Raw genomic sequence first — 24,404 nt, 5'->3', positions numbered from 1 at the left:
TTTGAGAGCTGTTATCAAAAAAACCTGAAAGAGGGCTGGGCGTTGTGGTGCACACCTTTAATCCCAGCACTTGGGAGGCAGAGGTAGGAGGATCACTATGAGTTCGAGGCCACCCTGAGGCTACAGAATGAATTCTAAGTCAGCTTGGGCTAGTGTGAAACTTTACCTTGAAAAACAAAATAAAGCAAAACAAAGAAAAAACCTGAAAGATCAGTAAATAGGTATCATTTTGCAAATATGATATCCTTTTTTTTGGTTTGGTTTTTCAAAGATGGGTCTCACTCTAGCCCAATCTAACCTGAAATTCACTATGTAGTCTCAGGCTAGCCTCCAACTCACAACAATCCTCCCACCTCTGCCTCCTAAGTGCCTGGCAGGGTAAATTTAATTCCTAATGATGAATATTAATTTTCTAATGCTTAGTATAGTTATTTATTATATTGACTGTAAGCAGTTCTTTTACTTCTGTAAAGGGAAGAGATTTAAGTAGAGTGGAAAGTGAAATGGTTTCTAGCATATTTCTCCCTTTAAATAGCTACATAGACTTGCTCAGGCTTCAAAAGGATTGGAATCAGAAAGCCGTTAGTCTTTTTCCAGATTTTATATTCTAACTGACCCTGAATTTCACCTTAGTAACGTACTTTCATGAATTTTGACTACAGCATCATCCCTCTGCCTGCTATTGATAAAGACTTTTTTCTTTAATACTCCAAGAGAGCTGACCAACTTCCAATCTTCTAGGTGGCTTTGTTAGACAGCAGAATTAAAATCAACTACAGAGCACTGTAATGAAGCTCCCTGATGAGTATTTGCCTAGCATATGTAATACCCTGTGTTCAATTTCTAGCACCAAAAGGTGGGGGGTAAAAGTCAACAAGGGAGGATTTAATATAGGTAGGTATACTCATACAGCTGCTTACTCATGTATTATATGGTGAATTTTATTCTCTATTCATATTCATTTCAGATTCACAAAAGGGTTTGGAAATCCGGTGCTGAAACACAACTGTTCCAAGTATTAAATGGATATGAAAGCAAGACTTGTATTTCAGGGATAATTACCCATTAGGATGACTTTTGTTCTGAACATTTGAAAAATCACTTATTCACTTAATTATGTGTGTGTGTGTGGGGGGGGTATTTTATGTGTTTATGGAAACTCCAGGATTTCTTGTCAATGCAAACAAATGCCAGACACTTGCACCACTTTTTGCATCTAGCTTTATTACATGGGTAGCTGTGGAACTGCACCTGGGCCAGCAGGCTTTGTAAGCAAGTGCCTTTTAACTTAAAAGCCATCTCCCCAACCCCTTGTTCTGGATTTATTATATCAAATGTACAGTGGATTTTCCATTACGTAGGCTAATGTATATGGTATTACTGCTCTAATCACCAAAGTACTTTCAAAAAGCTGTTACAAAATTTGATTAGAATGATTGACAGATAGTAATTAAGCATAAAACTAAAGCGTCCAGCTAGGTCTTTAAACAAATTTCTCAAGAGCAAGTGAGAAACAAACCTCAAAAATAAAATCAATTGTAAGATGATTAGGAAGGTTATAGTAGAGCTATAATTACAACTTGGTTTCACCAATTTCACTTAATAGAAAATGGAAGATACTACAATTAACAATCAAAGGAATATTAAAGATAACACAAGGAAAAAAACAATGATAAGAGAAGACATACTTACATTTCTCTGTTAGATGATCTATCTTGTAACCAATCCTTTAGTCAAAAACAAATACAAAACTTAATTCTGCATTAAGCACTTCTCTAGAATAAATATTAACTGTTTACAACTGTTTTAGTATTTCTTAAAAAATAAAGAGTGGATACTGGTGCATAGTGGGGTCAGTAGTAGGGGCAACCAACTGCCTTCTGATTAGAGTTGAGGTCTCCACAGGAGGGAATCCATTTTTGGTACTGTAAACCTGGCAAAGCCTGTGGTTGGACAGGTCCTAGGTCCTAGTGGGCAAGCTACTGCTGTGTTTTTGTATGTTTTGCTAAATGGACATGACATGCCCATCAAAATAATGTAGGGGTATGCCTTCTAAATAATTCCGTCTATGCCCATAAGATTAGTGCTGCTGGAACTTTGGTTAAAGAAGCTCCTTTTCTGCAGTAGACAACAGTAAATGCAGAGTCCTAACTGGTCAAAGGGCTCAGGTTAATTGGCTATCTATATGACCACTTCTCTAAGGAAGGCTCGAGGTAGAGGGTGGAAAGAATCTAAGAGCCAGAGGTAGGGATGTTGTGGAACACTGTCTTTGGAGTATGACATTACAGATGCACTCTTGACCTCATAACAGTTGTGATTACCAGTACAAGATCCAGGACTGGAGAGATGGCTCAGTGGTTAAAGGCCCTTGTTTGCAAAACCTGCTGGTTCAGGTTCAATTCCTTAGTATCCATGTAAAGCCAGATGCACAAAGTGGTGCAAGCGTCAGGAATTTGTAGCAGTGAGAGACCTTGGCATGCCCCCCCCAATAATTTGTTTTTAAATATTTTTGTTCATTTTTTATTTATTTATTTGAAAGCGACAGTCACAGACAGAGGGAGAGAGAGAATGGACGAGCCAGGGCTTCCAGCCACTGCAAACGAACTCCAGACACGTGCGCCCCCTTGTGCATCTGGCTAACGTGGGACCTGGGGAACCGAGCCTCGAACCAGGGTCCTTAGGCTTCACAGGCAAGCGCTTAACCGCTAAGCCATCTCTCCAGCCCACTAAATAATTTTTTAAAAATACTTTTTAAAAAGATCTGCTCAAGATTGTGCCTGTCAACAACCTGTCATGGGGAGAAGGAAGGGCCCATGAAGCCCATTCCTCCTTGAATATCTACAGGCAGTTAATGGTTATTGAGGTTGGAAGAGACATGTTCTTTGGTGGCATAGCCATTAGGAAGGAGCCACCTAGCCCAGGATCCTCTGGACAACCCCAATAAAACTCTAATAAAACATCACCACACACGCACACACAAAACAGACATGAAAGTAGTACAAGGACTAGTTGGGAAGAAGGGTAATGGTGGAGGGGAATAAGAGAGGATAATGAGGGGGTAAAAGACAAAAATTTAATAAGTCAGGTATGACACATTATACCTAATTAACTTATGCTAGTAAAAAAAAAAAAGAAAGAAAGAAAGGTTAAAAATTTAATGTGAAGTCCTGGTCTCATAGAACTGAACACTTTTTTTTTTGGTTTTTCAAGGAAGGGTTTCATTCTAGTTCAGGCTGACCTGAAATTCACTATGTAGTCTCAGGGTGGCCTCGAACTCACTGTGATCCTCCTACCTCTGCTTCCTGAGTGCTGGGATTAAAGGTGTGTGCCACCATGCCCGGCTTGGACACTTTTTTTTTTTTAATGTTATATGTGTGCCCTGTGCAGAGGTGTGCCAAAGCCAGAAAAGAACACCAGATGTCTTCCTCATTTCAATCCTGGGTCTATTTCCTTGAGATGGAGTCTCTCACTCAACCTACTGCTGCTGTCTTTGCCTTTTTTTTTTTTTTTTAAGTCAGGAAGCCCCAGTGATTTTATGATCTTTGATACCCTCATTACAGCTCTCCTACAGGTCTATAACTGCAGACTTGCATAGCCATATGCAGCGATATATGTATGTGCTAGGGAATAAACTCAGGTGGTTTCAGGTCCTTGTACTAACCACTGAGCTCTCTTGAGCCCCTGAACACGTTTAGTACCAAATAATGAATGCACATAACCACTACAAAGTTGAATAAGTAAATTCAGAAGTGTTATTTTCTATAACAGTTTTTCTAGTTATTCAAATCTTGGTTTCTGATGACAATCTTTTTTGTTCATTTCTTAGTATTTTTCTTCAAGGTAGGGTCTCCCTTTAGCCCTGGCTGACCTGGAATTCACTATGTATTCTCAGTGTGGCCTTGAACTCATAGTGATCTTCCTACCTCTGTCTCCCAATGCCTCACAATGCTGGGATTAAAGGCGTGTCCCATCACGCCGGGCTTCTGATGACAATCTTATACTCTGAAGTTACATGTCCTTTGCCAAAAGAACAATGAAGTATAAGCAAATCCTGCAAAGTACATACTCAAAGACAATCACTAAAGATATACAGGCACACTCCACTGCAGCTGTTTTAGTTCATTTGTGCATGAAGATTTTTAAAAATGTTTTATTTACTTATTTGAGAGAAAGAGGAAGGGAGGGAAGGAGAGAGAAAGAGAGAGGGAGAATGGGTGCACCAGGGCCTCCAGCCACTTTTTGAGATTAATCTTTCACTGGCCTTAAATTCACTCATTAGGTTAGACTGGCTGCCCAATAAGCTCCATGGGACTGTCTTCATCTCCTCGGCACTGGGATTATAGGTGTGCCACACAAGGCATTTATGTGAATGCTAGAGATGGAACTTAAGTCCTCATGTTCAAGAGGCAAGCTCTTTACCAGCTGAGCTATGACCCTAGTCCAAATGATTTTAAAAACAAAACAAAATGAAATAAAACAAAGAAAAACCCATATTTTTTTGTTTTCTGAGACAGTTTCATAATGTAGTCCAGGCTAACTACAAAATCTTCCAATTAGAAGTACATACCACAAGTAATGTGCTTAGTAACATATTTAACAACAGCACCTACCAAGTTACTATCGGTATGATCACCGATTTCTGTATTTGCCTATTAAGACATTCTGCTTTTAAAAGGAAGCTGATCAAAGTATTAGTACAGTTGGTTGGGAATAAATTACAAAATTAGTTTTTATTTAAACATGAGAGTTCCTACCTTTTTACTGAAGGAAGAAACTAACTGCCACCATGTTCTAATGACGCTTTTCTAAGGCAAAATATGTTTCCTTTTTTTTTTTTTTTTTTTGAAGTGGGGTCTCGCTCTAGCCCAGGCTGACCTGGAATTTACTATATAGTCTCAGGGTGGCCTCGAACTCACGGCAATCCTCCTCCTACCTCTGCCTCCCGAGTACTGGGATTAAAGGTGTGTGCCACCATGCCCCACATTTGTTTTTGTAGGTAGAGTCTTGCTCTAGCCCAAGCTAACCTGAAATTCACTATGTAGTCTCAGGGTAGCCTCAAACTCATACCAATCCTCCTACCTCTGCCTCCCAAGTGCTGGGATTAAAGGTGTGTGCCACCACACCCAGCCCAAAAAATATTTTTGAAAGCTTGAAAAAAACTCCTAAAAATTACTTTAAACCTTTCTTTTAAAAAATACATTTATTTGCGAGAGAGAGAGAAAGAGAGAAGAATGAAAATGAATGGGTGCACAAGGACTTCCTCCCATTGCAAACAAACTCCAGAAGTATACACCACTTTGTGCATCTGGCTTTACTTGGGTACTGGGGAACTGAACCCAGGTTGTCAGCCTTTGCAAGCAAGTGCCTTTAACCACTGATCCCTCTCCATAGACCTAAGTCTTTCTTTGGTAAATCTCCATACTTGTTAATAATGTTACTTGTTTAATTGAAATGTACAAACCGGTAGCAAAGCTGCTTTGGAATCTACTACAGGGGTGTCTTCTACAGATGTCCTTCTACTATTGCTTTCTGTTAGGAAAAAAAAAAAAAAGAAAAATATAACAAAAAAGCCCAGTCAGACAAACGTTGACCAACCAGTGTTTCAAAGCATGTATAACTTTCATACAATAATTCTCTCTCCACCAAAGCCGAACACAAGAGTTACAGTTTGCTCACACAATTCCCCAAATTATTCAATCTAAGAAAATTAATTCATTAATCCTGGAACCTTGGTTATAAGCAAGAGAGGCTGCATTTTATTCATCTAGGAATGGCCAAAGCTACTGTTATGCCTAAGACATATTAGGGGTTCAACAAATCTCCACTAAATAAGTGTTGTTACAGCTGGAGAACCAGATAGTTCCCACATTCAGAATTTGGAACAGTATGACATGGACAAAACTGAGAAAAGATAGAACCAAGCCCCTCAAAGTCCATGACACTAAATTTTGATGTACATTCCATCAAATTATGTCACACAAATTCCATGCCAAAATTTACCTTAGTATATTGACATTTTACTTTTCTCTTTTACTGGCTTTTATTTCTATGACTAGGATATAAAATATAGTCTGTCAGAATTTTATTTGCCATCTTGAACTTAGTACATCACTATGAAATATGGTATTTGTGTTTTTTAGTTATGCTTTACTGAGATTAAGGAACTTCACTCTATTTTTACATTACTAATGAAGCATTCTGATCACAATTAGAATTTTATCAAATGCCTTTTCTGTACCCGAGACTATTTTATGATATTAAAGCTTTAATTTGCTACTGTTATGCATTGTAGTAAATACATTTTTTTCCTGCAAGTGTACAAGCAAACATGTTGCATGCACACAAATATGCAGATGCACATGCTCCATGTGTGTGCCTCTGGAAGCCAGAGAATGCCAGGTGTTCTCTTACTGCTCATCTAAGCATTTCCTTAAGACAAGGTTTGTCCCTCAACCCAGAGCTACTGTCCATCAGCAAGACCCAGCCAGTCCCCAGTTTTTTCCCTCTCAGTGATTCTTTGGTGTCTGCCCTTCTCTTCCCCCATTGGAGTTACAGACATGGCTACACTCAGCCTTATACAAGGGTTCTACTGAGTCAAACTTGGTGGCCTCTGCCCAAACTTAAGGAGCAAGTGCGCTTATTCACTGAGCCACAGTCCTCCAAAAAAGCCAAACTTGGTCAGGATATGTACAGCTTAATATAGTACACCAACAAATAAAAGAAATGATGGTGAAAGGAACAAGGTAGTACTATTTTTGTAAAGGATCCCTTTGTACTTTTTCAACTTTTCAATTATAATTATATATGATTTAGACTAAAAAAAAAAAAAAAAACCAAACAAATTCAAAGCCAGGTTGTGGTACATATTGGTAGTCCAAGCTAATGGGGAAGCTGAGGCAGGATTGCCTGAGCCTAAGGAATTCAAGATCAGCCTGAGTAACAGTGAAACCTGCTCTCAAGAAGAAAAAGCTTGATACAGAAATATCACCTTTACATAGTAAGTGAAAAATCAGTGGTGCAAAGCAATAAGTATAATACATTGTCTTTTGTATAAATGATGAAAGGTAGGAAAAAAAATCTATTATTGATTGCATAAGTATTACAACACTACAGGCAGATACAAATAATAGTGGTTTTATATATGTGTGAAGTTGAGTGAGAGGTACAGTCTTTTCAATATGTATTTTAATTTTAAACCAACAAACATATTAGCTAGTTTCAAAAGTTAAACTAGAAAAATATGTGATGAATAAATGATACAGATACAAATATATCAGATTTTTGTTTGTTTGTTTGAGGTAGGGTCTCACTCTAGCTAATAAGTCTATGTAGTCCCAGAGTGACCTCAAACTCATGGTGATCTTTCTACCTCTGCCTCCTAAGTGCTGGATTAAGGCGTGTGCTAACATGTCCGGCTTTAAAATCAGAATATTTTTAAAGGGCAGGTCTTTGTACTTCATCTTTAGAGATTAAATAATTTGTTAAAAATATAGAATGTTAGGATTAAATGATCTAAGGTTATAACAACAATTACCAACCAGAATCTTCTTCTGACTCCCAGGTCATTTATTCTGAAGGTGCTTGACAAATATACAATAGATTTAAGGCTTAAACAAATATATTTGCTAACAGAATTCATACAAACTATTCACCTTGTTCTGAATGAAGAGAACTGGAAGTCTTGAGACATGCAGTATACCCAGTACAAGGAGCCACATGCTTCAAAGTGTTTTCAGAAGAAATATTGCTCTGCATAAATTGTACATTTATTCATTTATTTGCAAGCAGAGAGAGAGAGAGAGAAAGAAAGAGAATTAATATGAATGAATGAAAAATTGAATGGGCGTGCCAGGGCCTCCAGCCCTGGAATTGGCTGCACATGAACTTTGTTGGGCCCTGAAAGGCCCAGGCGTGAGGCCTAGTGGAACTTCCTGAGCCTAGCTAAAGTTTGGCGACCTGTCTCTGGCCAGCTAGGACTCAGCAAAACGCCTAATGGCTTCTGGCCTGCCACTTTCGTGTGGCAATTGTAATTACCATTTCAATAGTTAAAGTTTACTATTGGCCCTTACCTCTAACTCCATTCTAAAATCCCCGCTTTCGTCCCCAACATGATATAGGCAACTGATCAGAGTAATAAAGCGAGTTGTTTCTGTGAGTTCCTGCATTGAAAAGACTCCCGACTCAGTATGGTTTTCCTCCAGTGGCCAGGAGAGGTCTGAGTCGTCCGACGTTCATCATCCTTCTCAACCCCTAGGGAGGAACCAGCAGGCCTGGTCCTTCCCTCGGCACTAACTGACTGGGAAGGAGCCCAGCAGAACTTCAGATGCATGTGCCACTACATGTATCTGGCTTACGTGGGTACTGGCGAATCAAAGCCAGGTCCTTAGACTTTGCAGGTTAAGCACTTAACCACTGAAACATCTTTCCAGCCCATCAAACACACATTAAATTTTTTTTTTAACTTCAAGTCATTGTTCTGGATAATAGTTTCTTTAATAGTTCATTTTTGGTCTGCTTCAGTGATGAGTTGTTGGGGGCCTCTGGTGGGCAGAAAGAATGTCAGAGCCACATGTTGGGTTATTATATGCAGACATTTATCCTACCTGTAACTGTGGGCTGACTCCAGAATGTATGACCCATATACCTCAATAAGGAGGGGCCAAAGGAGGGGGTAAGTAATAGATGAGCCTAATAATAGTACTAAATTGACTGTATTCGCTGAGTATAAAACTAATTAATAAAAAAAAAAAAGAAGAAAAAATGTTTAAGAGTTAGTCCTCTGATCTACTTAGCTCAATATACTTTATTACCCAGTTTGCATTAAAGGCATAATATTAGTTATTTTCTTCAGTGTGTATCTCAAAAACTCATCTATCTGAATGAATCCTTTTCATACCAATGGAACTTTACTAACCATTTGGGAAAATAGAGAAAACTCTGGGGAAAAAACCAGATCCATTATTACTTTACAAAGAAGAAAAAAAAAAAAAAGAAAGAAAGCTACTATTTACCCTCTTACATTTGCTGACACATTGATAATAATGATTTGGAGGGTGCTATCTCTTCTTGGAGGTTTTGGTGGCTTTTGCATTGACCTGTATGAAAGCTCTGTTGGCTTTACTGGCTTAACAAGTATTTCTAGGGCTGGGGAGATAGCACAGTTGATAAGCTGCTTGCTGTACAAACATGAGGACCTGAATTTGATCCCTAGAACCCATGAGAAAAAAGCTAGGCATTGGGGCATGTGCCTATAATCCCAGCACTGTGGGAAGTGAAGACAGGCAGATAGATCCTTGAGGCTCACTGGCCAGCCAGTCTAATTGACTGAATTTAAGACTAATGACAGATCTTGCTTCAAAAGAGGTAGACATTGTCTCATCTAAGTTGTACTCAGGCCTCCATATGTGCATATATACACACATGAACATGCACTAACATTCATACATGTACAAAATAAACATGTCTATTTTTTCTAAATTTTCCAATTATAATTTTTACATTTGGCTCAAGAATTCACCCAAGAACATAAGCACACTTTTCTAAATTTCTACATAATTGTCCAATTTGAATTTACTGACCAAACATTCCCTTGTTCACCAATTTCTACTAAAGTCTGAATTCTTGGAGAGTAATTTCAAGGTCAGCTAAGGGCTGAGGACAGTTTAGTGATTACATTATTTGCCTAGCATGTACAAGGCCCTGGGCTCCATACCAAATACTGCAAAAAAAAAAAAAAAAAAAATTCCCTTCATCAAGGTCAGCTATGTTTTTAGCTAAATATTTGTTTCAACCATTCAAACATATTAGTACCTAGTAGCTAATTCTCCTTCACTTTCTTCTCTTTACTTTTCTAGATAAACTAATGTATCAAATCCACTGAACTTAAATCAACTTCCTTTATCTAAAAGGCACGTGTATATGCTTCTGAGCTTCTGTCTGTCACATGCACTAATGAGAATTTACCTGATACTTAGGCACCTCTGAGTACTCCACAATTGTATTTTTTAAATCACCCTCCTGCTCCTATTTGAGACAAGAAAACCACTCAATTATTTTCAAACTTTAACACACTCACAAAAAAATTGTATTACTCTTCAATTTGCATATACTTGGGGACAAAGTTCCATGTTTAAAATATCTAGTGGTAGAAATTAAGTTAATCAGGGCTGGAGAGATTGCTTAGCAGTTAAGGCGCTTGCCTGCAAAGCCAAAGGATCCAGGTTTAATCCCCCAGGACCCATGTAAGCCAGATGCACAAAATGGTGCATGCATCAGGAGTTTGTTTGCAGCAGGTGAAGGTCCTGGAACGTCTATTCACTCCCTCTCCCTCTCAAATCAATAAATAAAAATAATCATAATTAAAAAAAGAAATTAAGTTAATCAATTTAGTACAATACTTTAATCATATTATATACTAATACAAATATAAATGTTACTATAAATATCAAAGTACATTTGAATTTGCCTTTTACATGTAGGGTGATAAGCAGCATACCATAATAGCAATGACCCAATTAACCCTGAATTATGAGGAGCAATAATTCATAGAAATTCTTATGTCATAATTATTTCCTTTTTATCTCTAGGCAACTTTTTTGCCAGTGGTTCATACATGTACTAAATGTTAATGAAAATATATTGCAAATTTTCCATGTGTACATTATATAACTTAAAATTTCTAGACAAGAAGTTCCTTGAGATCTAGTATCATGTTCTAATAAACTCTGGGTCTTGGAAGAGTTAAACTTAGTAATTGTTTACTCAGTAGAAATTGAGTAGGGAAAAACATTTAAAAAAATTTTAGTTATAAGCCAGGCATAGTGGTGCATGCCTTTAATCGCAGCATTCGGAAAGCAGAGGTAGGAAGATCACCATGAGTTTGAAGCCACCCTGAGACTACATAGTGAATTCCAGGTCAGCCTGGGCTAGAGTGAGACCCTATTTTGAAAAAAAAAAGAAAAAGAAAAAAAAGAAATTTAGTTATAAACAATAAGCTATTTCACACATTTTCTTTTGTTCCTCATTTTTTTTTTTAAAAAACTGGGAATAGCTTCAAATATTTGGGGTAATCATAGTTTGCTAAAACTATTTTTCACTAAAAAAAATGTTTAACTATTTCAAACTAACTGTCACAAAAGTAGAATTTAATCATGCTGTCATAAAGTATTTACTTACAGATAACAGTTCTTTTATTTTGTTTGATGTTTCTTTAAACCTCTGCAACTCCATACTATCTCTGTGTCCTTAACAAAAACAAATAGGTTGAAATTAATTTTTAAGTCCAAGTGTTAAAACAAATACTTATCATTTCTTTTTTTTTTTTTTTTTTTGAGATTAGGGTTTCACTGTAGCACAGAATGACCTGGACTTAGGGTGGCCTTGAACTCACAGTGATCCTCCTATCTCAGCCTCCCAAGTGCTGAGATTAAAGGTGTGCACCACCATGCCTGACTTCAAGAGGAAATATTCTTACTATCAATCATGAGATGAAAAAGCTACACAGGGCTGGGGAGTTAGCTTAGTGGTTAAAGAAACTTGCTTGCAAAGCCTGCTAGCCTGCGGTTCAAACCCCCAGTATCCAAATACAGCCAGATACAAAGTTATCACAGGTAATAAGACGAATCATTCTTTTCTGAAATTGTTTCATTTTTAGATATTTAACTGAGTAGACCATAAATATGGACATGTGTTTGATTGGTATAGTAACAGACATAATGTGTCCTAAGGAGACTCATCAATTCTTTTGTTTTCTTTAAATATTTTTAAAATTCCCACCTCATGCCACTACCTAACAATGACAAAACTCCTTTATAACAGTCCTGTAGGATTATAATGGAGCTGAAGACTTCCATATCTCTGTACAACTCATGTTTGTGTAAGTAATGGTATAAACAAACCTGCTGTGCTATCATCCATGTAAAAGTACAGCAATACAACTATACATAGTATATGATACTTAACAAAAAAATGACCATTATTTATGTATTTACTATACAATACTTTTCATCATTATAGTGCATTCCTAATACTTATTAAAAAGTTGTACTGTAGGGCCCTCTCTCTGCTTGCAAATACATACATAAAAAGTTTAAAAACAGAGTTGACTGAACTTAGTTGATTAATTTATTAGAGTAAAATGCATAAGAGGTTTATGACACTATAACTCTTATTGTCCAATTCAACTGATTTCCACTACTTCCAATATTTTAAAAATGTTTAGATCAGGTCAGAAAGATGGCTCAGTAAACAAAGTGCTCACTGCTCAAGCTGGAGTATCTGAGTTCAATGCCCAGACCCTATATAAAAAGCTGGAAGCCATAGGTGGGCTTTTGTAATCCCTGCACAATGATGTTGATGGCAAGATGGGAGACAAAGATAGGAAAAATTCCTGAAGCTCCCAGTGAGCCCAGCAAAGAGCAGAATGTGAATCCAGAAAGAGAAACTGCATCAAATGAGGTGGAAAGGTGAGGACCAACTTAACAGCTGACCTCTGCGTGCATGCTATGGCACATATGCGCCTGCATGCACATATGAATGCACACATATACACAAAACTTTAAAAATATTATTTTAAAAGTTCAGATCTATATGACAGGATAGTCTACTTATTATGTAGCACATATTTATTCATTATTTATGACTTTTCTTGTAGCTAATTTTATTTCTAATGTAAAACCAATGATGACATATAAATAGGAGTTTGCCAAACTTACCTACAAATGCTCCAAATTCTGTATGATCTCCTTCTGCAGCTTTATAGTAAAACATTTCTTCATCTTTGGTTACAGTTTCCAAGTGGCCTTTGCAACTTGGCTGGGATGGGGTACTAGCAGAAAATTTGGCTGGTGGGGATGACAAATGTGGTGTACTATTAGGTGAGCTGCCTACTTTTTGATTTTTATTAAATAGTTTTAAGATTTCTACCCCATGTCGTCTCTGTCGTAATTCGGGAGGAGAAATAGCACTTGGGAATAAGGCACTATAAGAGGAACCAGCCTCTGGAAAGTTGAATTCTTTTCTTTGGGGAATGATAGGTAAATCCTGACCAAACAGGTTATACTGGGGGTCTTTTTCATCTTTCACAAAAATGTTACAAAGAAAAGGATTATTACTTTCATGATCACCTTGAGGAAGAGAAGAGCTCAGTGTATTTCCCACACTGTGCTTCTTCCATGCAGAAGGTCTTATAGGACCATCATCAATAAGATTTTGAGCCAAATGTTTGGAAATACTCAATTCTCGTGTAATCTCATTGTGAACTTTGCTAGCTTCTGAAGCTTTCTGAGCAGTGAGTGTTTTTAATGTGTCTACTGTCAGGGCTGAAAGGTCTTGCAGATGGCCAATCTGAGAATCTAATGACTGTAATGATCTTTTTATGTAGTTGACACGATCTCCAACTTCTTTAATCTGAATGCACATTTGTTCAACTCTGTAGGAAAAGAAACAGTATTTTATAAGTGTTAAATTTAATGTAGAAATTTTTTATAGTTTTAATAAATGATGGTAGATTGGGGGACTTTTACTTGTCAAACAAGTTGTTTATACAAAAATATACCAATTGAGTGCTAATCCTATCACAATAAAATACAAAGTTTTAAAAAATATTTTGGGGAATTATGATTATGATATACTGTCTAAATTTATGAGAAGCTGCCAATAAAAAGTTAAAATAAAGAAATTATCTTTTGTTCCACTGGCTATTTTAGTTTACTATTCACTATATATATAATTACATATACAAAGAACTGCCATTATGGTACACAAATACAATGTTTCTTTCTTTTCCTTTTTTTTTTTGAGTTAGGGTCTCTTTCTAGCCCAGGCTGATCTGGAGTTCACTTATGTAGTTTAAGGGTGGCCTTGAACTTACAGTGATCCTCCTACCTCTGCCTCCCAAGCGCTGAGAGTAAAGTTGTGCATCACCATGCCTGGCCACAATATACTTCTGAAATGTAGTAAAACCAATGGAAACAAAAACTTTCAAATAATAACAGTTATGCTCTTTGAGCAGTTAAGAACATCAATGATTTTGTGTCATCTACAACTAATAGTCAAGAAGCTTCAAAAATGCTAGGGATACAGCTCAGGGACACAAGCACTTGCCCAGTATGCATGGGGCCCCGGATGTGAGATCCCCAGTCACATAACATTTTTTTTTTTTTAAAAGAAGATCTACTTAGTTATAGAAAGTAATACGAGTGAAGAACTGAAGAATCTCAATATATAAAACTCTTCAAAATTTCTTTGACAAAATAAACCAAACAGTGAGTATGTATAAAAAGATAATAGAATCTATTCAACATAATTATAATTAGAGTATATGAACCTTTCAAAAGTGACACGGATCCTCTCTTCACTCCCAGAATGGAATTTGTCATCTTTTTCATCAAAATACATCTCAACACACTGCTCTTCAAAATCATGAAGTTTCTTTTGATCTTCTTCTGTTAAGAAAAGTTCTAAAGTAGAAAAAGGAAAAAAAAAATCAGTGAAGAGTTACCAGCCTTTTAAACTTTAGCTTGTGAATCGTGTGGATTATCCTACTATTTTTTTTCTTTTTTATTGTTGTTTCTAAATCACTAGATTTAGAAATAGAAATCTAGCTGGACATGGTGGCACATGCCTTTTAGTACTGGTATTCAGGAGGCAAAGGTGGGAGGACCACTGTGAGTTTGAGGCCAGCCTGGAACAAACTGTTTCTCTCAACCTCAGTCACATTCTATCAGAGAAACTTAAGAACTTGATAGAACAAAAAGCCGCAAAAACTTTAAACACAATTTGGACTTGACTGGTCACTACTAGTATACAAACTATACTCTGCTAGTATTAAAATTTTGTTTACATAGTAGTAAAAATAGCTAATAAAACAGGTAAAGCATTAGTTTACATTACCATTTTAGCAAAAAACAAAGTGAAGTATCCTCCCCCAAAGAAGTTAAATATTAAAGTATACTTTTATAGATCAAATAGCACCCTAAAAGCTTCCTTATACTTTAAAGAAAGTCTTCTTAATAACTAATCAACCAGACTATATTAATAAAATCAATACTTAGCCTTCACTGTAATATAGAGAAAATAAAAACATTTGCCTCAATTTATTTTACTTACTTGGTCCATCAGAAGTCTTATCTTTCTTTCTTCTTTTACACACACAGCAAAATACAGAAGCTATATGGCTAAGAATGATAAGTGGAGGAGGAAGAACTGGTTTCTCATGATAAGCCATAATAAAATGATAACGCTGATACTTCCATACAATGTTGGAAATTGCCTTCACTTGTAAATATACATTACTAGAATGAAAAATGAAAATTAAGTTAGCTAATGATATCTTAACTTTTACAACATTTTCTGTTTATTTCTATTTATTTATTTGAGAGTGACAGAGAGACAAAGAGGCAGAGAGATAGGGGCAGGGAGAGAGAACAGGTGCACCAGGGCCTCCAGCCACTGCAAATGAACTCCAGATGCATGTGCCACCTTGTACATCTGGCTACGTGGGTCCTGTGGAATCAAGCCTCAAACTGGGGCTATTAGGCTTCACAGGTAAGCACTTAACCACTAAGCCATCTCTCCAGCCTGATATCTTAACATTTTTATTTTATTTATTATTATTATTATTATTATTATTATTATTATTATTATTATTAGATACAGAGGGACAGAGGGCGAGAGAATGGGCAATTGAGGACCTCTAGCCACTGTCAATGAACTCCAGACACATGTGTCATAATGTGCATCTGGCTAATGTGGGACCTGGAGAATTGAACCTGGGTGGGTCCTTAGGCTTTGCAGGCAAATGCCTTAACCTGCTAAACCATCTCTCCAGCTGTATTTTTAAATCTGAAGGTTTCATTTTAATTCTGTACTAACTACTCAAGTACAAGACTAAAAAAGTAAATGAAAAACTGGAAAAATGTGCAACCAATTTAACACAACAGACTTTTACTGTTCAGAACCTTAGTAATGACCTCAGAAAAATGAGTAGAAAAGTGATTTTAAGATTTTTAAAATTATACAAAAGTGACTAAACAAAAAGAAGTTAATCAGTCTTGGTGGGCGTGATGACTGATGTCTAATCCCAAAACTTGGGATAGAGTTTAAGCTCAGCCCTATGCTACATAAAGAGCTCCTACCTCCAAACAAAACAAAACAAACAAAAACCCCGCCTGGTGTGGTGGCGTGCACCTTTAATCCCAGCACTCAGGAGGCAGAGATAGGAGGATCACTGTGAATTTGAGGCCACCCCAGACTACATAGTGAAATCCAGGTCAGCTTGAACTAGAGTGAGACCCACCTCAGAAAGCAAAACAAACAAACAGACAAACAAAAAACAAAAACAAAACCCAATCAAACTAAAAAGTCAATCTTAATAGTAACTGAGTAAGTGAAAACAAAACCAGTATTTTTAAATGTATTTTTCAAACTGGCAACGATTAAAAAATGTAATACCTACTGTTAGCAGAAAGTTAGACTAGTCATTTTTTGACTTAAATGTAAAAGGCCTTAAAAGTACATTATCTTGAGCAGTTCCAATAAAAAAAAATTATGATGAAATTGAAACTGCAATATGGTGCTTAGGAGCATATGATTACACTAATTGAGCTTGAAATACCTGTATCACAGAGGCTCAGGTAGTCATCAAGAACAAATTGGAGTGGTATTTATCAGTATGGGATAATATTCATAATGTTTTATTTAAAAACAGTACAAAATAATATTTTAAGAGGAAAACATGGTTCATATATTCATAAAAATGCTAAAATAATATGCACCTAAATATCAAGTAGAATTATTGATTTTGTATAAATTTTTGCTTTCTATACTGAATGAATACATGGCAACCTAGGACAAATCCTGGTTAAAAATTAAATTTATATAAGCATGTTGAAATTTAATAACATCTTACTCATTTGGTTAGAAAAAGAATATATTCATTTTCAGAGATATTTTCATACTAAAAAGCCTCAAAATTTTTTAATTTTAATCTCCATATTTCCTGCAAAAGGAGAACTGAATTTTGAATAATCTCTTTATAATAAGCAAATGAATAAAATTCTTACTTGAAAAATGCAATAAGGAGGTTAACCATAATGATGTATTGTACAAAGAGGTAGACTGCTTGAAGAAGTGGAGTCAGCCATGTCCCAGGACCACAGATGTTAAGCATAGTGGAATCACTTGCACACACTTTAGGAAGGAAAACAAAATTATAAAAATAGTAGCTTTATAGAACTGCTATTAGTCAATATTCGATATTCCTTAACAGGAAATATATATATATATATGAATGAAGGAGAGAGAGAGAGAGACAGAGAATTGGTGCACCAGGGCTCCAGCTACTACAATCAAATTCCAGACACATGTGCCACCTTGTGCACATGCGTGACATTGTGTACATGCATCACCTTGTGCATTTGGCTAACGTGAGTTCTGGGGAGTCACAACTGGGTCCTTAGGCTTTGAGGCAACCACTTTAACCACTAAGTCATCTCTCCAGAACAACAGGAAATTATGAGTATACACGAACCTGTTTAATAGATTTCAACAAATTGGGCTGGAGAGATGGCTTAGCGGTTAAGCACTTGCCTGTGAAGCCTAAGGACCCCGGTTCAAAGCTCCATTCCCCAGGTCCCACGTTAGCCAGATGCACAAGGGGGCACATGCATCTGGAATTCGTCTGCAGTGGCTGGAGGCCCTGGCGTGCCCATTCTCTCTCTCTCTCTCTGCCTCTTTCTCTGTCTGTCGCTCTCAAATAAGTAAATAAAAATAAACCAAAAAAAAAATTTAGATTTCAACAAATGCATCTGGACAGGCAACCACTGGAATGCCACCTAAAACTACTCCAACATAGGATATTTTTGCCACAGATATGAGGGTGCTCTGTTCTACCACTCTACTGCAGGCACATTAAGTATATATTACAAGTTATATCTACTTTTAGGCAGGATTTTGCCTGAGAAGCACTGAAGATAAAATTCTTCAACTCAGCCAATACTGTAATATTATGTTAAGATATTTAAACTTTAATAATAGATTCACAGTAAACCCTCTAACTGCAGATTACTGACGGAACAGCTACTGTTTTTCAAACATAAAACAATGAAATTTGAATTTCTTTCTTTTCATTACTCTTACAAGCAATATCTTTAAGATAGAAGGGAAGAACTTTAATACCCACCACAAGTTATAAGGGATAACAAAAATAATGTGGGTATGGAAAGGATTAAACAATCATGAATTTGTGACAATATATACGTAGCTGGAGTACACTTAAATTTAGTGTTTAGTAATTGTTTTAATATATATACCTCATTGAAGTTACCACTATGGCCACACTGTTTTGTTAATGGTTTTACAAGTAAATTGACATTAAAAGTCCTGTTTATCAGTTTTAGGAATCTATTTCGTTCTATTCAGATTAATTTGGGGAAGCAAATACCCAAGAAAGAGAATGTAGGAAACTGTAAAACTCTGATGTTTTGTAACAACTACATAACAAGACATACATCATTTAAAAAAGAACAGACGGACTGGAGAGATGGTTGAGCAGTTAAGGCACTTGCCTACAAAACCTAATGACCTGGGTTCGATTCCCCAGTACTTATGTGGTATATGCCCCTGGAGTTTGTTTGCAGTGGTTAGAAGCCCTTGTGCACCCATCATTTTCTCTGTTTTTCTCTGCTTGCAAATATATAAATAATTTTCTTTAAACAAAAGAAAGAAAAAAGAAGATAACAGAAGCCTAAATGACACTGAATAAAAAGGTATTAAACAAAATGAACTAAGCTAGCAAAACCTGTTTTAATTATAGCTAAGAAGTACTCATAAGCACAGGCCTTTATTTAATCACCCACTAACCTAACTACAACTATCTTAACTATACAGCTAGCTCATGAATTAATCACTGATATACAGATGTATGTGTGTGGGAGAAGTGGGGGAGTGTAACAAAAAAAGTGTGAGGAAAGGAGGACAGAAGAAAAGCAAAGAATAAGAGGAAACAAAATGAATACTGGTAACTCAGATGTGGAGGTCAGCAGAATACTAACCCTGAAAGTTATCACCTATGTTTACAAATTATCTAGCTTCATTAATTAAAATATAGGATGGTGTTGCTCCAATTTCATGCCCCTGCTGCAGACAATAATAGCACCTCCTGCACAAGGGACTACTCTGCCAGATCTCATCTCCCTCAGGAGCCTGGATAGACAGTGTCTGAGTGGCCTAGTGAAGTGATTATAACATTCCAGTCCATATTACGTGAAATTCTATGAAGGATGGGAGTCATTCTTGGCCTGAGTGGGGTCTGAGGTAGTGGGGAGTAGAGCAGAGAAAGGCTTTTGTCAAAGCCTTCTCTGTTTGTCCTATTTTCTCCTTAAAGGGATGGGATGTATTAAAGAGGCCTAAAGAGTAGATTAAAGTAAACTAAGAACAAGAGCAGTCTTCTTCCTGGAATACTGCTGTCTTAATTGTAGGCTGTCTTATGTCCTTATAGTTTTCATTTCAAATGTATGGGCATGAGATGAAATGACATATGAGAGAGATGGGATAAACAGCTTGACAGTCAGGCTGAAACAATGATGGCAATGGGGTAACACCAGGCTGTTAATTTTCATACACACCACACTGTGTGCAGAGGCACACAGCAATTCTGAGCCGTGCCATATACACAGAAGCCAGATTAAGGATGCAGAACAGGATGCAGAAGAGAAGGGTTTCTGGCTCATGATGACCTTTTACTACACTCCTGTTGTCAGTGTACTGACTGACAGCCACACCAGTTACTTTGAGAAGAAGCTATGAGATACAAGCACATTCCAGCCTGGGCATAAATTAGCAGCTGTGAAATCTGAGAACACTTCCAGTGGCTGGGAAGAAACCAGAGATAAAGGCAAGGATAGGAAATACAGAGGCAAGAGAAGTACCTGATATACATGGTCAGGGAGCACTCAAGGCACAAAGGTGGAAAGTCAGCTAGTTATCTGAGGATAAGTGGAGGCCCACACTTAGCACATAAAGATGTGTGGAGTGTAACTGACAGTTTGGTTCCATTTAGTAAAATGAGTAATTTCTTGGGAATTTCAGCAGTCTTGTCCTTTCCATTTTACCATAAAATTCAAGTCCTTAAGAAAAGCAGTTCTGGTTCATCTCCTCCCCCAAGTTTTGCATTCTGCATTCATACCTCCCTTACATGGACCATAGCAGCTACCTAAGCTGATTTCATCAAGATGTTATTAACAAATACAGAAATATAAGGGAGAAGTTAAGGTTGTAGGAAAATGTTCTGTTTACTAACATGTTAGAAATATTGACAGTGAAGGACAAAAACTGGTTTTCTAGTATTGCCAATATTAACCTAGACATAACTGAAGTTGCAAGTCAGAAACTAGTTAAATATTAAATAGGAGAGAAAAATACAAAGAAAATAAAGATGTAAATATTGACAAGATTGCACAACAGACTTAGTATTTTCATTAAGAATGGCTTGAGGAAGCCAGGTGTGGTGGCACAGGTAGGATTGCTGTGAGTTTGAGGCCACGCGGACAATACAGAGTGAATTCCAGGTCAGCCTAGACTAGAATGAAACTCTACCTCGGAAAACCAAAAAAAAAAAAAAAAAAGAAAAAGAAAAAAAAAAAAGCTTGAGGGCTGGGAAAATGGGTCAGCATACTTGCTGGACAAACATGAGCAATCTCTAGCACCCATGTGAAAGTAGGCCTAGTCCTGAGGGGGAGGGTGACAGAAAAATTGCTGAAGCACCCTGACCAGCCAGTCTGATCAAAAAGAACAACTCCAGATACAGTGAAAGATCCTGTCTCAAGGCAGTAAGATGGAAGAGGAACAGAGGAACCCAGTGTTCTACTCTGGCCTCAACACCTGTGCATGGGTGCACATAAGAAAAACATTAAAGACAAGCGAAAATGGGCTGAACAGGTGGAGGTCATCTCATTTACTTGCTTATCCAGAGAAGGTACACAATTTTTTTTATATACAGAACTAAAAAAACAAAAACCCACAAAACAACAAAACCACATTGTTAATCTCTGTAAAAAGTCACCATGGTCTGAGCTCTTAAAAGACTCACCATTATTAAAAAATTTTTTTTTATTGATGGCTTCCATAATTATAGATAATAAGCCATGGTAACCCCCTCCCACTTTCCCTTGGCAACTCCATTCTCCACCACATTACCTCCCGTCCTCAATCAGTCTTTTATTTTGATGTCATTATCTTTTCCTCTTAATATGATGGCGATGGGTAACAAAGCCATTTTGTGTCAAGAAGAGTGCACTGTAAGCATTCCTATCCTTCCTTTGGCTCTTACATACTCTCGGCCACCTCTTCAGCAATGGATCCCAAGCCTTGGATCACCATTATTTTTGTCAGTAACACTGTACTTGATTCCTCAATATTCAATCACACTGACTGGTCTAAGCTAATCATGGTACCCCATCCACAAACAGGTTCAAGAAGGTAGAAGCTATTTTTAACTAAAGAGATGAAGAGGTTTCAAAAAAATTTTGTGTGGTGCAGGAGAGATGGCTTAGCAGTTTAAGGCACTTGCCTGTGAAGCCTAAGGACCCAGTTTCAATTCCGCAGTACCCGCATAAGCGAGATGGACAAGGTGGCACATGTATCTGAAGTTTGTTTGCAGTGACTGGAGGCCCTGGTGTGCCCATTCTTCTCTATCTGCCTCTTCCTCTCTCTCCCTTTCTCAAATAAATATTTTTAAACTTTTTTTGGGGGGAGGGGAAGGGACATTTTCCTCTGAAGATAACCATGGACAGTGTCTTTTTCTTTCTGTCTGGGACAGTCTTCTAGTCTTAGGGAAAACTATGAATCAAACATCACCAGACAACAGAGAAGACTAAAATAAAAAGTCAGGCCGGGCATGGCGGCACATGCCTTTAATCCCAGCACTTGGGAGGCAGAGATAGGAGGATCACCACAAGCTCAAGGCCACCCTGAAACTACATAGTAAATTCCAGGTCAGCCTGGGCTAGAGCGAGACCCTACCTTGAAAAACAAAACAAAATAAAGTAAAAGTCCATAGGTATGAGTTAAACATCTCTAAACACTACACTCAGCCTATGAATTTTCTTTTCACTTAATTTTTATTTTTCTTCAGAGACTAACCAATACATTATGGGAGGCTTAGGCTGTAAGTTTGATTTTGGAAAACATGTAATATTATTAGAATGCAATTATGGACTAAAATACTAAATAATAAGATGAGTTTGTGAACATAAATCCTTACCATCAATTTCATATGCATAAACTTCACCAAAAATCATCCAGTAGGGATGAAAAACTATATCTTTAGCAAGAGTCCAAGATGGTGCTTCATGAGGATAAAGTATTGCTTTTCTGGGAACACCAAAACTAAGTAATACAAGAGCCATTATCACTACAATGTAGAACATATTGGCCACCTGTTTAAAAAAAAGAGTGATAATATAGAAGAGGATTTAAATACTGTAACAATTTTTCATTCTAAAAAGTGTTTCTAATATTCTAATAGACAATAAAATATTTGAGATTTTTAAAATGCTATTAATATGTAATGATATGTAAGTTTCAAAAACTATGGTTAGATGGGCAAGTGTATGCCATTTCCTACTTTTCTACTTTTATATATTTTTTGGTATGTCAATGACATGTGGTGCATACACACGGCTATGCAAATGTGCCTGTCCCATGCAAATGTGTGTAGAGGCCAAGACAGAATGTCAGGTATCCTCTTCTCACTTACCTGTGTAGCACCTTAAAGATGGGGTCTCTGTCTCACCATGGAGTTGCTGTTCTCAGGACTCAAATTTGGCAGTCTCTGGCCCAAGAGGCCCTTTGCTTAAGAAGCAAGCACTTTTAACTGCCAAGCTGTCTTGCCAGCCAAGGTTCTCTACGTTTATAATGGAGGTGCTTTGCTCACTTCACAAAAGGTATGTTTCCCAGCTGTTCTGACCCCTACCTGATGCCTTGTTGCTGGGCCTGAAATTCTCTTTGATGTCAAACAAAATGACATGCTGACTTATTAGTACAGATATGGAAAAAATAAATAAAAGATGGAGCCTAGGGACATGGCTCAGTGGTTAAAGGCACTTGCATGCAAGCCTGCCTGCTCAAGTTTATTTTCCCCAGCACCAATGTAAAAAGCTAGATGCAAAGTGGCACATGTATTTATGACTCAAATGAGCATATAGCAATGGGAAGCAGAGTCAGCAGAATGTGAAGCTTGCAGTATAGCTAGACTGGCACACACAAAGTATGTGTTGTGGCATGCACATGTGCACTCTCTCACACAAACACATTCATAATAATAGAAAAAGGTTGCCATGAAAAAACACGTGATACCAATATTTGAAGAACAAACTTTTTTTAAAAAGTCAGGCAGTTTTAAATTATTTATTTTCAAAGTTGAAAAAGAGCCTGAGCAGGACTGGAGAGATGGGTTAGCACTTGCCTGCAAAGCCTAACAACTTGGGTTTGATTTTCCAGTGCACATATACAGCCAGATGCAAAAGTGGCCCATGCATCTGTAGTTTGTTTGTAGTGGCTACAGGCCTTGGTATGCCCATTCTATCTCTCTGTCTCTCTCTCCTCTTCCCATCTCTCTCTGCTTGCAAATACAAAAAGAGCTTGAGCAATTAATAAATCACTGGAAAATTTGCTCCACAACACAATGTGAATTCTGACTCCATTATGCAAGATTTCAAAGAATTAAATTAAATGCTATGCTAATTTGTCTTTAATTCCTACCTATGTAACTACACAAGTTAGCATCATTTATATCTAAAAAACGAAATTAGGATTCTTCCCCTAGCAATATATAACACTCATCTATGAATAATGATCTAACTGGGTTAGATGAAAGCCCTACATGAAGATCAGAAGATTATGTTTATACTAATTGTATATTTTCATATACCATGGATGGTAACTAATAAATTGACCTAATGATAAATCAGTAACATTTTCATGTTTTAAGAGCAACTGTACAGTGACAAAAAAACTGGAAGGCAGGAATATCAAAGGTACAAATACCAGACTTTATTCTCTAAAAAGTTCAGGCTCCTTACTTTTCAATGTACTATTTAACCCTGTCTATATCCTATCTATCCAATTTGACTGTTAACTAGCTACTTCTTTTTTTTTTATATTTTTAAAAATTTATTTATTTGAAAGCGACAGACACAGAGAGAAAGACAGATAGAGGGAGAGAGAGAGAATGGGCGCGCCAGGGCTTCCAGCCTCTGCAAACGAACTCCAGACGCATGAGCCCCTTTGTGCATCTGGTTAACGTGGGACCTGGGGAACCGAGCCTCGAACCGGGGTCCTTACGCTTTACAGGCAAGCGCTTAACTGCTAAGCCATCTCTCCAGCCCAACTAGCTACTTCTTATT

General features: G+C 37.2%; 1 protein-coding gene across 5 annotated transcripts in view; it reads right to left on the bottom strand.

The window, feature by feature from the left end:
* Trpm7 (transient receptor potential cation channel subfamily M member 7) overlaps positions 1-24,404 on the bottom strand; it is a 153,182-nt gene that overhangs the window by 33,306 nt on the left and 95,472 nt on the right. For 2 of the 5 annotated variants that reach the window (XM_045157143.1, XR_006638555.1), the window contains exons 22-31: positions 22,262-22,436; positions 17,064-17,190; positions 15,109-15,293; positions 14,327-14,459; positions 12,714-13,429; positions 11,176-11,243; positions 9,964-10,023; positions 7,653-7,749; positions 5,462-5,529; positions 1,693-1,727 (exon numbers count right to left, since the gene is read on the bottom strand). In XM_045157143.1, the coding sequence (XP_045013078.1) occupies positions 1,693-1,727; positions 5,462-5,529; positions 7,653-7,749; positions 9,964-10,023; positions 11,176-11,243; positions 12,714-13,429; positions 14,327-14,459; positions 15,109-15,293; positions 17,064-17,190; positions 22,262-22,436 (1,664 nt within the window). The remainder of the gene's footprint in view (positions 1-1,692; positions 1,728-5,461; positions 5,530-7,652; positions 7,750-9,963; positions 10,024-11,175; positions 11,244-12,713; positions 13,430-14,326; positions 14,460-15,108; positions 15,294-17,063; positions 17,191-22,261; positions 22,437-24,404) is intronic. The other 3 variants (XM_045157145.1, XM_045157146.1, XM_004669724.2) reach the window with 3 other exon arrangements.

The sequence above is a fragment of the Jaculus jaculus genome, chromosome 8 (genome assembly GCF_020740685.1).
Source record: "Jaculus jaculus isolate mJacJac1 chromosome 8, mJacJac1.mat.Y.cur, whole genome shotgun sequence".
NCBI classification, from domain to species: Eukaryota; Metazoa; Chordata; class Mammalia; order Rodentia; family Dipodidae; genus Jaculus; species Jaculus jaculus.
The sequence above is the reverse complement of the archived record's forward strand: the minus strand, read 5'-3'. Positions and strand labels throughout refer to the sequence as shown.